This window comes from Dysidea avara, chromosome 12 (assembly GCF_963678975.1).
Source record: "Dysidea avara chromosome 12, odDysAvar1.4, whole genome shotgun sequence".
Lineage (NCBI taxonomy): Eukaryota > Metazoa > Porifera > Demospongiae > Dictyoceratida > Dysideidae > Dysidea > Dysidea avara.
The window spans coordinates 25,792,129-25,806,134 of NC_089283.1; the positions used below are offsets into that span (position 1 = coordinate 25,792,129).

The 14,006-nt window shown below is 37.7% G+C and overlaps 2 protein-coding genes and 2 long non-coding RNA genes across 5 annotated transcripts; 2 read left to right on the plus strand and 2 right to left on the minus strand.

The window, feature by feature from the left end:
* Positions 1–249: 249 nt before the first annotated feature.
* Positions 250–2,494, plus strand: LOC136240759 (uncharacterized). 2 transcript variants are annotated; one of them, XR_010693958.1, is made up of 3 exons: positions 250–562; positions 624–1,634; positions 1,701–2,494. It is a non-coding gene; the product is annotated as an uncharacterized lncRNA (long non-coding RNA). The 2 variants fall into 2 exon arrangements; XR_010693959.1 differs by having other exon boundaries at positions 281–321; positions 377–1,634.
* A 415-nt stretch (positions 2,495–2,909) lies between these two features.
* Positions 2,910–4,746, minus strand: LOC136240758 (uncharacterized). Its single transcript, XM_066031796.1, has 8 exons — positions 4,487–4,746; positions 4,328–4,399; positions 4,200–4,267; positions 4,010–4,148; positions 3,916–3,955; positions 3,794–3,854; positions 3,702–3,745; positions 2,910–3,609 (listed from the first exon to the last, which is right to left on the minus strand). Exons 1-8 carry the CDS (start codon positions 4,729–4,731, stop codon positions 3,043–3,045), a joined length of 1,236 nt encoding a protein of 411 aa, XP_065887868.1. The 5' UTR covers positions 4,732–4,746; the 3' UTR covers positions 2,910–3,042.
* Positions 4,668–10,153, minus strand: LOC136240757 (uncharacterized). Its single transcript, XM_066031795.1, has 12 exons — positions 10,038–10,153; positions 9,604–9,808; positions 9,440–9,556; positions 9,069–9,380; positions 6,805–6,924; positions 6,662–6,737; positions 6,401–6,597; positions 5,555–5,621; positions 5,272–5,485; positions 5,019–5,222; positions 4,806–4,950; positions 4,668–4,763 (listed from the first exon to the last, which is right to left on the minus strand). The coding sequence occupies exons 1-11, from the start codon at positions 10,119–10,121 to the stop codon at positions 4,816–4,818; spliced, it is 1,731 nt and encodes a 576-aa protein (XP_065887867.1). The 5' UTR covers positions 10,122–10,153; the 3' UTR covers positions 4,668–4,763; positions 4,806–4,815.
* Positions 10,154–10,635: 482 nt separating this feature from the next.
* LOC136240805 (uncharacterized) lies at positions 10,636–13,770 on the plus strand. The gene is made up of 4 exons (XR_010693979.1): positions 10,636–10,787; positions 10,992–11,019; positions 11,071–12,274; positions 12,937–13,770. It is a non-coding gene; the product is annotated as an uncharacterized lncRNA (long non-coding RNA).
* Positions 13,771–14,006: the final 236 nt, after the last annotated feature.

The following is a 14,006-nucleotide window of genomic DNA, read 5'->3' on the forward strand; positions in this document are numbered from 1 at the left end:
ACCTGTTCAACCCTGATAATCACTTACATCTAACCAGAAACATTAATTTGCAACCTTGAAGGCTTCCATAACCTGTTGTTCAATAATACCACTTTTTTCGAACTGTTTTCATCATCGTATTTCAACGTAGCGCAATCATGATTAGGCCAATGAAACTTGATTAGCAGTTTCGCGTCATCGCCCGCATGCTTTTGATACACCCGCATGGATTCTCATTGAATCTTGTTATACGCAGAAATCCTACGACCTTTGAACTTCCGGTACCAAAATCACGTGATCACATTTCGGTTCCTCGGTCATCCGGCACACGAGTTCCTAAAAGTGAGATTCTTCTTCTTTGGTGCTTTGGTGTTTTATCTGTTATTCTCACCTCAAGTGGTTACTTCGAACTGATGCTACGCGGCTTCTACGGTAAACCATAAAATGCTTTTGGTTCAGTTTCGCATCGACTGATTGTGGATCTTTGAGTGCTACTAAAAGAGCTGCAGGTAAACAAATGATTACTAGACTGACTACCCTACTGAATGCAACTGATTCTCTCTGTATTCGTGGAGAGTACAAGGTTTGGATATATAGAAACTACATCATATCATTGTTACGTTTTCACCTATGTGTTGATGCAGTGTCAAATAGGACAATTTCACAGATGGAATCAACTGCCACTCGTTATCTGAAGAAGTGGTTGGACAGAACATGTCCGGCTGATGTCTGGTTTTCATCCTGGGCAGTTGTCATTTCTTTTGTGGGCTGCTTCAGATACCTTACCAACTGCAGTTAACTTAAGGCGTTGGTGTGTTCAATCTGATGTTAAGTGTACATTGTGTGACTCGACTCATCCTACCACAGCTCACATCCAAGGAGGCTGTCCTGTTGCCTTAACGCAACAGAGATATACATACCGTCATGATCAAGTTCTTCACCTTCTGGCCTCTAAACTCAAAAGAAATATTTAGTGACAATCCATCTATCCATGTTTTTGCTGACCTTCAGGGTTTACGAGCTAGTGAAGCACCTCAAGCCACTATTCTATCTACCTTACTAATCACACCTTACTGGCCAGATATTGTTGTATATAACTCAGGCAAACCCTCTGTTGCTTTACTTGAACTAACCTGCCCTCTAGACTCAGAACACAACATTCAATCTGCTAGGTCTAGAAAACAAAATAAGATTGAATATCATCGACTGCTTGCAGAATTTGATCACTTAAAAATCCCAAACTATTATGAAACTATTGAAATTAGTGTGCTAGGTCACTACCTACCTTCTTCCATTCAGAACATCAAGAACTTTATTGACTTTGTACAACTTTGTGTAACCACCAAATCTTCCATCCGAAAGATCCTCGACAATGCTGCTCGTCAATGCATGACATGTTCGCAAAAGATATTTTTTTGTAGTGATTGGTCAACCGAGCACTTAACTTAATTTTTGTCTTGTAATTATTGTTGTTGCTGCTGTTGTTGTTAAGTCTTTTTTTTTGTTTGTTTGTTTTCTTTTTACATGTACACAACTTGCCGTGCCCACAAGATCTCATTTTGCTTGATCTGACTGTGGTCGCACAAGACCGAGGACTAATAATGTATTGTATGTATCATCTTATTACTAATGATGGTTCTCTCTCTGGACTAAAAGTGAGTAAATCATAAGGTATTCAGTGCTATCAGTTAATCGCAAAATAGTTATGCATTCTATTATAGCTGACAAGATAATCTGCACATCATGCCAATAATCAGTTCAGTCATCACAGGATAGGGCAGAGTTTGCCTCTCTGCCCACAGCTTGTATGTGAAGAGTGAAGACTTCTTTTAGTATTGTAGCTGTTGTAAACTTGTGTGTGTGTATTTGTAATGTGATTTTTGTTTTGTATTGTGTGTTCATCAGTTCAGTTGATGGGTGCTTGTAGATCTAGAAGTTGCTTGCACAGAGTGCTTAGAGTGCAATTCCCCTGTTCCCACACATGCAACTGGCATAATGTTTGTTGCACTATAAAGCTTATTAATAGATAACAAAGCCAAAAATAATTACAATTCACACTGCCACATAATGTACTTTACCATGAAATTTATATACGGTTAGTCCAAAATTGCAATTTTAAGGTTAAAATTCTGCTACATTATTATACTGAATTGTATTGACCACATTTGGAATTGCTAAAATTACAAGAAAGAAGGCACAGCCTATATAAGTCCTTTCCACTTGTACGCTTACACAAAATGTTGTTACTGTAACAGCTAATTATGTACATATCAATGAAGAATAAATGCTCCAGCAGCCATGTGATCCACATTGAGTTCTATAGCAGAAACAGATCTACAGCCATGCTGGTAGGCTGCATGTGTTTCAGAAATTGCAACAACAGAGGAACTGGCCGACATCACAGAGCTGGAACGATGCAATTACTTACCTAGCTAATGCTTTAATTATTTTTCATATCCTGCTTATTGTGTTGTAAAACTATTTTGTAGAGTATTATAGCAAGATGACACACAGAATCCACCAGTTTGAGATTTGGTGTACAGTGTGACGTGTTTATGAATTTGCTATAATAGACCATCTGAGATGTGCAATCTTGGATGTGGTTTTGTAAAAAGTTGAAAGCCTCGGGTAATGTATTGCAAATGGTAATGTTTGTCAGCCACGTATGTTGTCGTGAGGTATGTTTAGTACAAATTCATGTTCTTGGCTGGCAGAGGAAATTATTGAAACTTTTACCTTAATGCTATCCTGAGGTTTGCTTGTTATGACTTTCCATTGTCTGTATGAAGGTAAGTTTACGAGAGGGCTGGAGAGTGGCTTGTCCCAGCAAAGCCAGGTCAACTCTCAAACTACCATAAGCTTACCTTCAAACACCACTAGTGTGTCAAGTAAAATGAATACACTGCCAGCTGTTTAACCATTCTCGCTTGAAAACTGGCGCCAGATTCAAGCAAGGATTTTTTTAAAAGAAAAGATTCACAATGACATAGGTATAACAAAGATATTTAAACTGCATGCAATATAATCAATATTCCTAGTGGTTGTCATAATAATAATAAGAGACTAGTCAGATATCTCGATCAGTTCACTGGATACTCCTGATAATAAAGGCTGGTAAATGCACACCCTTCCTGTATCCACAGATACTATTGCATTGTAATGAGAATTTGTGTAGTATAACAACTCAAAATGTGTTGGCCTCAACAAAGTACATTCTTCCATCTCAGGAATGTGAGGATACTTGAGTGTGGGGTTGTGCAGTGGGTATATAGCATTCCACTTGTGCTCATTTCCTGACTGCTCTATGAAAAATATCAGTACTGCAAAAACTGTTGCTGCAGCTACTACTTCCACCTGAGTGGCCCATGCACCTGACGGCCAGTTTTGCTCACAATGTTTTTCAATCGTATCCACATCTTTCCTTGGAATTAAATAAGGTCTGAAAATACTTTGGTTTTTTTTAACCATACTGGTTACCACATGTCGAACTTCAAAGTCTTCATCTTGTGTACCGAATAGTTGAAAGGAAAGTGATGCATAGAAACAGTTTCCGTCCCGTTTAATCTTTATTACTTTACGACTTTGTCTGGTTAAATATGCATCACATGATAACATCAACTCCTCAGCTACCTAAAGTAAACATTCAGGCAGTATATCAAATACAATTTTAAATATTACTTTAGCAATAGATTATAATAAAATTTGTTGTAAATGTGACTTACACCATGTTGTGTCTTAGGCTGTTTGTTTTTTCCATTGTTACTACCTGCATATGTTAAGTATGTCTGTATTTGTGATTAGTTTGTTCATATACCTGATATAAAATTGTCAGTTAATTTCCTTGAAATTGTGTCGTCAACAGGCTGAATATTTTCCTAAACACATTGTGGTGCATTGGTATGTGTTAATATTACAGTAGTTCAATCATTATCAAACCTTTCTAGCAGTGTTCAGTGTATCAGTTTCCTGTGTTAATCTGTGTGTGAAAAAAGCAATATCTCCATATCATTAACAATAAATTTGTATCGACCTTTCACATTTCCGTTCACTGCATGGCCTCTTCTTCTTTCCTGGCCCTCCATATTTTGGCATGTCTTGACAGTTGACGCACTTCTCACAATTTACTCTAGTACAGCCTTTGCAAGTGCCACATCTCTTTCGCTTTTTTCCTATTTGTATGGAAACAATGCAGACGTGTAATTGTAAAATATACTGTTTACCAATAACTTGTGGCTGTTGGTCTTTGACTGTACAAATGTTTGTTTCTCTGTCAACGTAAAGCTGATTGCTATAAATACATGTACGTTGTGTTTATCACCTTTTATGTACATATGCTTTATTTAGCTACCTGTTTGATGCTGTCTGCTGAGATCCAGATATCACTGACATTATCTTCAACTTGTCATCGTTACTAGGCTTCCTAGAAGAGAGAAGATGGTAATTATACTACGTACGTACAGTAGCTTTGCCTATAACTGTGCATGCATGTGTACAGTACACAACAAACTTCATTGGAGGGTTAGAGGGTTTTCTTTCAGGATCTTTTGATGTTTTCCATAATCGTAATTGTATTTCATTCTTTTGTGCCGGTGCAAATTTCTCCTTAACTTCAAAATTACACAATTCATTTTCTGGTAAAGATTGGGTAACAGCCTTCAAAGCTGCAGATGCTTGCGTCAGTAAACACAACACACGTTCTAGGACATTTGAATCACAGGTTTGATCACATGATTCACTTATGGTTTCTAGCATTTTCCTAACTGCTTCCTTGCGTCCATTGATATCTAGTAATTATAGCAATTTGTAAATCACATTATATTAAGTACCTGAAGATTTTCACTTGTCTTGTGATGGGGTACACATGTATACAGTAGACGTCTCTGTTGTCTCAGTAGGTTCATCCTCTATAATGGACTGATGATTGATTGGTTTTAAGTCTTCCACCTGTGTGTTCACTACCAATGCTCTAACCTACATACATATTAAGTATTAAAGTTTCCCTCATACTGCATGTACATATGCAGAGTATGAAAGATGACCTTATGGGTATGCTTGCATATGTGTCCACATTTGTAGTCAATGCACGAACACTCCATGATACACCGACATAAATGGAAACACTCGGGGGCTATGCAGTGAGGGACACACTTGCTTCCTAGTGCACATTGCTCAGCATAAACATGAATAGTGTACTCCTTCTCTCCGCTTGTAGACACAACTTTAAAGATATCCTCACTGACCATCTATTGTAGAATGACAGATTATCACTAAGTATGAGTATATAATCTATACCTGTATTGACTCATCAGGAATTTCCATCCCACGGGTGTGCCTGTCAGTACCCTCTTGTTTTAGTGATGCCTCACTGCTGTCTCTCATGACCTCCTTACGCATGCGATCAAAAAACAAATCTTCAATTTGTAGGAGTGTTCCAACCAGATCATCAATTCTTTTGTTAACTTGATGTGCCAGATATCTTGGATTCATCTTTAGCTTGTTATGAAAACTACAGATACATGCAGTAGTATATATGATGTGTAAATTGCATCTTAACCTCTTACTTTTATACACCTACCTTTCTACAAGCATATTAGTGTCTGTGCTCTGGTGATCAAAGTGACGGTAACACATGGCCCACTTTTCTATTAAATTGTAAATGAACATTTTCAGTAAATATGTGCACAAGTGTTATTACATGTAATTGCTACAACTGGTCCCCCAAAAGTTGGTCCTCCTGACCACCTATATCAGCCACTGATGGTTCCGTAGACCACTTACAGTGCCACAAATGGTCCCTACGGACCATTTACAGCACTATGTCCCTACGGACCATTTACAGCACTATGGATAGTTTCCATTTAACATAACAATAACCCATGTAACAAACATGAGTTGTATAATCAGCAGAGTTTGTCACTTTTCACTTATGATTGTGTACAGTAACTATACCATGTATACATACCACCAATAACAGAAGCCAGTCCTTATTATAAGTTTTGCTTCACTCAACATGTATCTTTTCTAAAAGGTAAAAGCTATGGTAAATCTTTTAAGTATCACAATCGTGCTGGTTGAGAACATATCATATCACCCGTATCATTGTGGTTTGAGTCATTAGCTAGCTACCATATTATAGCTAGATAGTTAGGCAGGAGGAAAGTTGTAGCAGTAGGATTCTGGTGAGAAAATTTTTGGTGAAATTGTTACAGATTTGTATTGGACAAATGATTTGGCAGATTTTAGTTTGTTGAAATACCACACAGTTGCCAAACTTTCTACAGTATTGTGTGAGTGGGTGGGGATCACTTGTAACGAGGAACCAATTGAGACAACATTATATGCTCTGGCCAAACCATTAGAAGTACTGTTGTTGGCCTGGCCAGACAACTTGGAATGTGGACCACTTACACCATGACAGTACCTGCTCTGGATCTATACTCATTGTTGTAATACTCTATAAACTTCGGCTGTCTGGTAGACCAATAAGTTGTGAAAGTTTCCTCCTTATCTTTAAATGTGTCGCTGTCCTCTTCGTTCATTAGTATCCATAAACATGCATATAGGTTTGCCTTCTGTTCTGAATCCTTCACTAGGGCTTTCAGTTTTCTCTGCCATGCTCTAAATGTTTTGTATAAATACATGTTGTGATAAAAACAAAATGAGGTAGCACATTAACCTGTACCTATCAATATGCCATTTACAAAGCAAATGTCTTACTCCTGGATATACAGTACTACATCCATTGACTCCAGCCAAATCTACAAACATCATTGGAAATATGAAATATCACATCTTGTCATTGTGACACAATAGCTAGATACATACCGTCATCTGTCATCAAATTAGTAATCTTTGCTTTAGGACATCGTTCATGAACTACTTTGAAAAACATAGTTAGTGTAGCTTCATCTTCTCTATTAGAGATCAACCAAGCCACAGGACATCCTGGATAAGCATAAGTATGCACGGCAGGTTCTAACGATATTAAGAATTGTGATTTGGATTATACAAATGATTAGCTGTTCATAGAAATACAAGTGTGCACACTATCTTGTAATGTGATTGCTGGCAGCCTGGCATGACATGTAATTTTTATACCAAATACATTTGTAATACAATGCCAACCATTAAACCTGCATGTATAGCAGTACGTAGTCAGTACAGGGTACAATATGGGACTCACAGCCAAGAAATCATAATAATCAGGGAGGGGGGTTATTTCAAACTCCTTATGTTTTGCTACTGCTATGTTACTGATTGTTATAGACGGAAAGAAATTATATGCATGAAAAGTTATCTTTAAAGATGGGCAATTAAATGTTAACAAATTAATGTGAAAGTAGCATCCCTTAATTCTGTATATGCATGGGGATGTGCATTTCAAGGTCTTATACTCATTAGGCCATGCATACCTATCTGATCTCATGTTGTGCAGGCCCGACCAACTGCATTTTTCTTCAAGTGAAATAATTTTGAAAATCACGTGTGTGGATGGCATGTTCCAATTAAAAGACCATACAATTGTGTTACAGCCAAAAGGGCCCATTGAAGATTGTCCAACAGTCTAAAATTGTACAGATATAATGGGAAAGCTCAAAGTGGGGAGCCTAGCTGGCAAACAGGCAGTCTGATAATATGAAACCTGAATTTTTAACTGTGTATGTAAAATATAGCTACTGCATTTTGTATGAAAATTGCTATCATTTTCAAACTGATCTACCTACCCAAATTTAAAATAATTTTGCTCGTGCAACATAAGATCAAATAGGTATGGTCTAATGATTATAACAACAGATTAATAATTAATACAGTGCAGTTTAATGTTGTCTTACCATTACGAAACTCATCTGGGACTACCAGTGTTACTAACTTATGTTTATACTGGTTTGTCCGGTGCGTTGAATCCAGGCACACAATTTTGGCTGAAAATTCTTCAAATATATTCATCTGAAATTCTGTCATGATAGCCAAAAAGAAACTATCATCAGGTAGTAGGTACTGGGCATTGGTAATCCCTTGCTGCTTATAAGCTATAATTGGTGATGGTGATTCTTGATTTAGTTCATTGACAAGACGATCTACAGAAATGGCATCATCTGTGTGTCGATGTTTTATAAATTCATTTAGTTTTCTTCGTATGTTTCTGCAATCTTGGCGAGAAACGAAGTGCTTTCTGCTTGCAGTTTCTCTAAAATATTGTCTCTTTACACGACTGCCCACACTACCACGGATGTCTGTGTGGTTGAAAATAACTTATGTAAAATAGCATTCAGAGACGAATATTACATCTCACAGTAGACCCATACCATGTGCAGGTTTGACCAGCCTTAATGTTCTTTTGAACAAGGTAAAGTTGTACATATTAAATTTCAACTATTTAGATTATTCACTGACCACTGCTGATGAAGACTAACAACTATCACTCAAAATTGGCCTGAAACACCCTCCAGAATGTAGCATCTCCTAGCAACAAGGGCCACATATACTACATCCCTTAGTCTGCATCTTCTTTTTTGTCTGTATGCATGCACACAGTGCAGAATATGTATGTCTGACCAAACTTGATTGTGGTCAAACATGCAGCCCATATAATTTACGTGGATGTCTGGTCACAAACTTTTATGTTAATAGTTAACAAGAGCAATGCATGCAACATAAGGGTAACTGTGGTTAGTGTAGTGTTAATAATGCAGAAGTGTGTGTGTGTGTGTGTGCCATATAGGTAGTATGTACATATTAGTACGTATGGTATACATACATGTTGAGCTGAGCCATTGAATACATCATACTGATGAAAAATTACACTAGTTCTTCAATTTGTAATATAATCTATTCATTCAAAATCTGACATGTTATTTATAACCAAAGTTGTCACTGTACATTTCCATAAAAGAGCATAGTCTATTTCCAGGAAGTCAAATCGCACATTATCTGTTTTGCTCTGTATTGTCATCAATAATGGCTGAATAATCCGCATTCTTTTTAGCTGTTTTCTCAGGGCTCAGCTCAACGCATGTGTATATGATTGTTGTGTAATTGTTGCATGCTGCAATTCCAAATGAATACAAACAATTATGTGCACTTCATACCATCCATTATTGTTTCCATTTCCACGCCATTTGCTAACATGGTCTTCACCCTTTCTATGACGGCCTTGGGCAATGGCAGATGTTTACATTCTTTCAAATTCAGTTGGTGATTAGTGTGTGTTGCCGTGTAACAAACTGTGACTTTCCCTGATACCAAATTCTCAGTTGCCGTGATTGATGCCAAACAAAACTTCTCTGGTGTGAGTTTGCGAGATTCTTTGGAAGACCTCTGTTTATCAGTCTTGCGTTGCTTAGTACAGCCTCTGTACCCACCATCCCGACAGCACGTATAAACTACTATACGCTTTTCCTCTGTAATTGAACAGATGTGTGTGTATTGGTCACTGATAAACTATTGCAGTGTCTCTTACCATTAGTACGTTGCTTCTCTCCTGTAGGTTGTACAAAGTAGCAATGCAAGCTTTCTTCTTCTTGATCTTTCCATGATTCAAACTCAGTCCAGCTGTTGAATTCTTTCGTTTCTTGTGCTATTAAAGAGTACACCTGATATAATGTTGTATCATCAGTACCTCACCTATATGAATGCTGTGTTCAGTTTGTAAGTGTTTTATCAGTTCAGTACGATGGAAGTAACACTGTTGGCAATCATGGATGTGACACTTAAACCGTCCACTTTTTGTAGCTGGGATCTGGTGGTCTCGTTTCAAGTGTTGAAGTAAATTGTCCTTTCTGTTGTAGGACTTGCAGCACTCATTCTCAGGGCATTTGAACACCTGCAGCTGGTTATATACACACACAATTACATACTGCCTTCTTGGAATGGCCCATATACAAAAACAACTGTGCATATCATAATACCAACTAGCAAACGCTATATGTTATGGGTAACAATTAGTCTATAGAATATATAGGTACCTATAAGATTAAACTTGTCATTTCAGTACTGATTTGTTGGCTTTGTAATGAGCTACTGATTTGATTAGAAGTACAATCAGTGAGTTACTTTACCTTTTCATGATCAACATGAGAGTAACCGTTTCTTTTACAATCCGTGTCAGGGTCACTGTCAAACACGATTTCCCTGGAAGCCATTTTGCCGCCAAAACTCAGTGGACGACGAAAGAAATCACGTGATTTTTGTAGAAACAGGAAGTTCAAAGGTCGTAGGATTTCTGCGTATAACGAGATTCAATTTGAATATTGGTATTTCAGATCGAAATACTCTAATAGAACAGTCACTTTTACTCTAATAGAGCAATCAGCTATACTCTAATGGAAACATCACTTGTTATAGATTAGTAACGTACTTTAGCTATTTAATGCAAGAATAATCAGTGTAGATCTCACTGTTTTTTTGGCAGAAATCTTCATGTTTAGATGTGTGTTGTGCTTTTGGAAAAATAATGAATAATGAATAATAACCGCCCGCCCGCATCAAATTTTCAAAAATCTGAGCGAGAAACTGGTAATCAAGTTTCATTGGCCTTATTGTCAGTGGCCCCATTCAAAATGGCGGAAGACTGTTGCTATGGTACTGACGTAATTTTGGAATGTGTCTATTACAATGCGTGTCATAACATTGAAAACCAAACCGAACATTAAATAATTAGTGACGTCACTGATAGGATATTTTGCGGCGCCAATAGCGTAGGAGCTCTAGTTATCGAGATGAAACTTGTGGTGATAGCGTTGTTTCTAGCTGTGTCGTGTAGTGGCGATGGGCTGAGTGAAGGGGAGTGCAACTGTGAGAACAAACAGGTATGACATAGCTACTCGGTGATGGCTTGGTGTTTATGTGTTAATTCAAAAGAAAATTCGCTAGTTAATAAATAGTCTATACATATTATAGCCAATAAGTGTATTTTAAGATGATCGATGTAATCAGTATTCTCTAATGGGGAGTAGAGAGTTGTATAGCTTTCATTCATCGGCTCATGTATACCTACGTGCTATGTATTTCAGGGATGTGAGGAAGAATGCGGACAGAACAGTAAGAAATGTATTACTCCTCATAATGTGTGGTGTTACACTCTCATACCAGTAGTTGTGAATCGTCGGGTCAGGACTAATGATTGTCAATCAAAGTACCTTCCATCGGATAGTTGCTGTGAGTTGTTGTTTGTGTTCAGCTGATCATGCGGAAATGATATTGATTGATTTTTTGTTTAACTGGCAAAAGGTGTTCTTCTCTACCAGAGTACACACACAACAATAAACAATACAAAACACAGCCACTAGACAACCATGTTACACATACAATAACTATGCTTAATATATTCAATATAAAATTCATCATAATTACAAGTATTGAGCTGATAGCTACCTGATAGAGAAAAAGACAGGCATATATTTACTACAAATAAATTCAACTGTGAAGAGCAAACTTCAGGAGATGACAAATGAGTTGATGTAGTTAGCTATATAGTCCCCCATATGACTAAAGTATGGGGAGCCATATATGGTTCCTCCTATAACATGTCAATTACCGTATAGCGGGTTATTTTCGAAACAGAAATTTTCGCACAAGAAGCAAAATCTGAATTTCGAAAGATTTTAATTTCGAAGAGTGCATATTTCGAAGTCCGGATGGATTTCAAATCGTAAATGGAAATTCATGTCACAAAATTTATTATGAAGATGCGTGAATGTTTGCCGAAAACTGACTTACTGATGGAATAATCTTGTGCACTGGAGAGAAGACTGAGGGAGTCTCGAGTGGAGTAAATTCACTGGCACGATCACGCTCGATCATAGTTAGCTATCCTACCCCCTCGCATAGATACTAGGCATCAATTCCCACTCTGGATCACCTGTTTTCTGTAATGATACAGTTTGCCCATCGTCATCAGCAATACTGAGCTAAAAGTCGAGGAATACACAAACGAATCGCCGAAAGTTGGATGGTTGCTTTCACTTGTGGGAATTTATTTTCGAAAAACAACTGGACGTGGGAATTTATTTTCGAAGAGAAGGGCCTCTTCGAAATATCCAAAAATAAAAACCTTTCGAAAATTACCAGCTATACAGTAGTATAGCACAATCCCCCATTAACGAGTTTTGGCGGTATCTATTCAGCTCTCTGCATGTTAATTGTAGTACCATCATTATTATTCTCTACCTCACTACAGATCCTAATGATGATAATAAGGTGTGTATTGATAAGTGGTACTATGAATTCATTGGTGAACCCTTTGATCATTCTGATTGTGATGGCTCTAATGATGACGAGTGCTTCTGGAATCCCTGTAAGTATACCTCATGGGATTGAGGGGTCTCCTGAAATCTTCTTGTGAAATTAAAGGTTAAAGTCAACCCAATACTAATTAAAAGTTATTAATGAATTGTGACTTACCACAGTATAATGCTGGAGCTTTATCATTGGCCACATGTACAGATAATATGTTGTGTCAGCCCATCTTGTGTACGAGTCATTCATGTGAGGTCTTATTACTAACTTGCAAGCTAATAACTCAAGAAGTGATCGACCAGTTGGCTCCTGCAATTGGTTGATTAATCAATTATGTTTGTTTGTTTTTATCTGCTAAATTAGGCACTGGCGTACTTTTTTGAATGTAAATAACATTGTTTTCATCCAATCAATCAAACACACTGTTTGACAACAGAAAAAGCTCTAAAATGACCCTACAATGTATACTGCCTGGCACACTCCTGTGACTACTGGTCATGTGACCATAATTGTATAGTACTCAATCTTAGTGATATCATCCAATCAATCACAGTTGATTCACATTTTGTATGTAGGATTACATAACTATGTAGTGTAGGCTTGTATAATACAGAAATTGCAAAGAGATACAAGATAGTGAGGTAGTTAGTTATCAGGTTCCTACATCAGACAGAAGATAAAGAAAGCTCCATAAATTGTACATGTGATCTCTTGTCATAGGTTGCTTTGAGGCACAATGCCGTCTGCCAGATAATTATTCTATTCCTTTGGATGGGGATGTTGTTAAAGCTGAGAATGTGACGCTATCATGGTATGCTTCTCCTCATTACACTGAACGGTTGGTAATTAGCTGGTCACAACCTCAACAAGGTGAGGAATAATTATGATACAGTAATGTGTATTGTGTAGAGCGTGTGTTGTATGTGTGTGTGTGTGCATAGCCAGTGGTTAGAGCATTGTTCTGGTAATCGAAAGGCTCCCGGTTCAATACTCGGCCAAACTGATGTTGTTGTTTCCTTGAGCAAGAAACTTACTCACATTGCTCCAGTCTACTCAGCTGGGACCTGGTAGCCTGGTGTCAAATGGGGAAGCAGCCCACCCAGCTGTAACATCAATGGGTACTTGGTGTTTACTGGGGAAGTAATTGCCGACTGTCCATGTCTCACACAGGTGGGACTTCAGGTGCTTACACCTTCACCTGTGAGACATCCTACAGGTTACTAGTCCTGCCCCAGGAGGATTTACCTGCACTGACTCCTAGCACCCGAGTAGTGCACAGGTGTCCCAGTGCTGCTTCACTGGGTAGGTGTGACCATGCTAGCAGCTGAAGGATTTGCTGCTTTTGTGTGTGTGGGGGTGGAGTCATGACGACTTTATTTTCTAAAAATAATGCTGTTTCAATTGTTAAGGACTCAAGAAATAATTGTCCAATTATAGCCTTAGTTTCCCTCCTTCTTCTGCTGCTGTTTTGCTTGCACTGAACTTTATTGAAGCCATATGACCCCAAGCAGCTGATGCATGCACACAAAAGAAAGAACAACACTATGCCCCTGTAACAATAGCATCTGATCTAATAAAACACACAACTTGATTTTTCCATTTTGATCACTGAATAATATTTAAACTGTAATAGAGACTATACTCCACCTGTATAGAACTGTTTTTGTTATTGTATTTGTGTCAAACATAACCAAACAGTTCAACACTTTATGATAAACACTCTAATAGAACATTCATTGTTTACACAGAAAATATTGGTGGCTATCAGTTGGTGATATCAACTACTAATT

What these genes read in the sequence shown, in the direction of transcription:
- LOC136240758 (XM_066031796.1), bottom strand. Translation starts at nt 4,731, where the DNA reads ATGCTAGAAACCATAAGTGAATCATGTGATCAAACCTGTGATTCAAAT. An exon ending in CCAACAGCCACAAGTTATTG is followed by an intron (nt 4,149 to 4,199) that starts GTAAACAGTATA and finishes CCATACAAATAG; the next exon opens with GAAAAAAGCGAAAGAGATGT. An exon ending in CACTGAACACTGCTAGAAAG is followed by an intron (nt 3,855 to 3,915) that starts GTTTGATAATGA and finishes CAATGTGTTTAG; the next exon opens with GAAAATATTCAGCCTGTTGA.
- LOC136240757 (XM_066031795.1), bottom strand. Translation starts at nt 10,121, where the DNA reads ATGGCTTCCAGGGAAATCGTGTTTGACAGTGACCCTGACACGGATTGT. An exon ending in TGTAAATGGCATATTGATAG is followed by an intron (nt 6,598 to 6,661) that starts GTACAGGTTAAT and finishes CAAAACATTTAG; the next exon opens with AGCATGGCAGAGAAAACTGA. An exon ending in TTCCTGATGAGTCAATACAG is followed by an intron (nt 5,223 to 5,271) that starts GTATAGATTATA and finishes ATTCTACAATAG; the next exon opens with ATGGTCAGTGAGGATATCTT.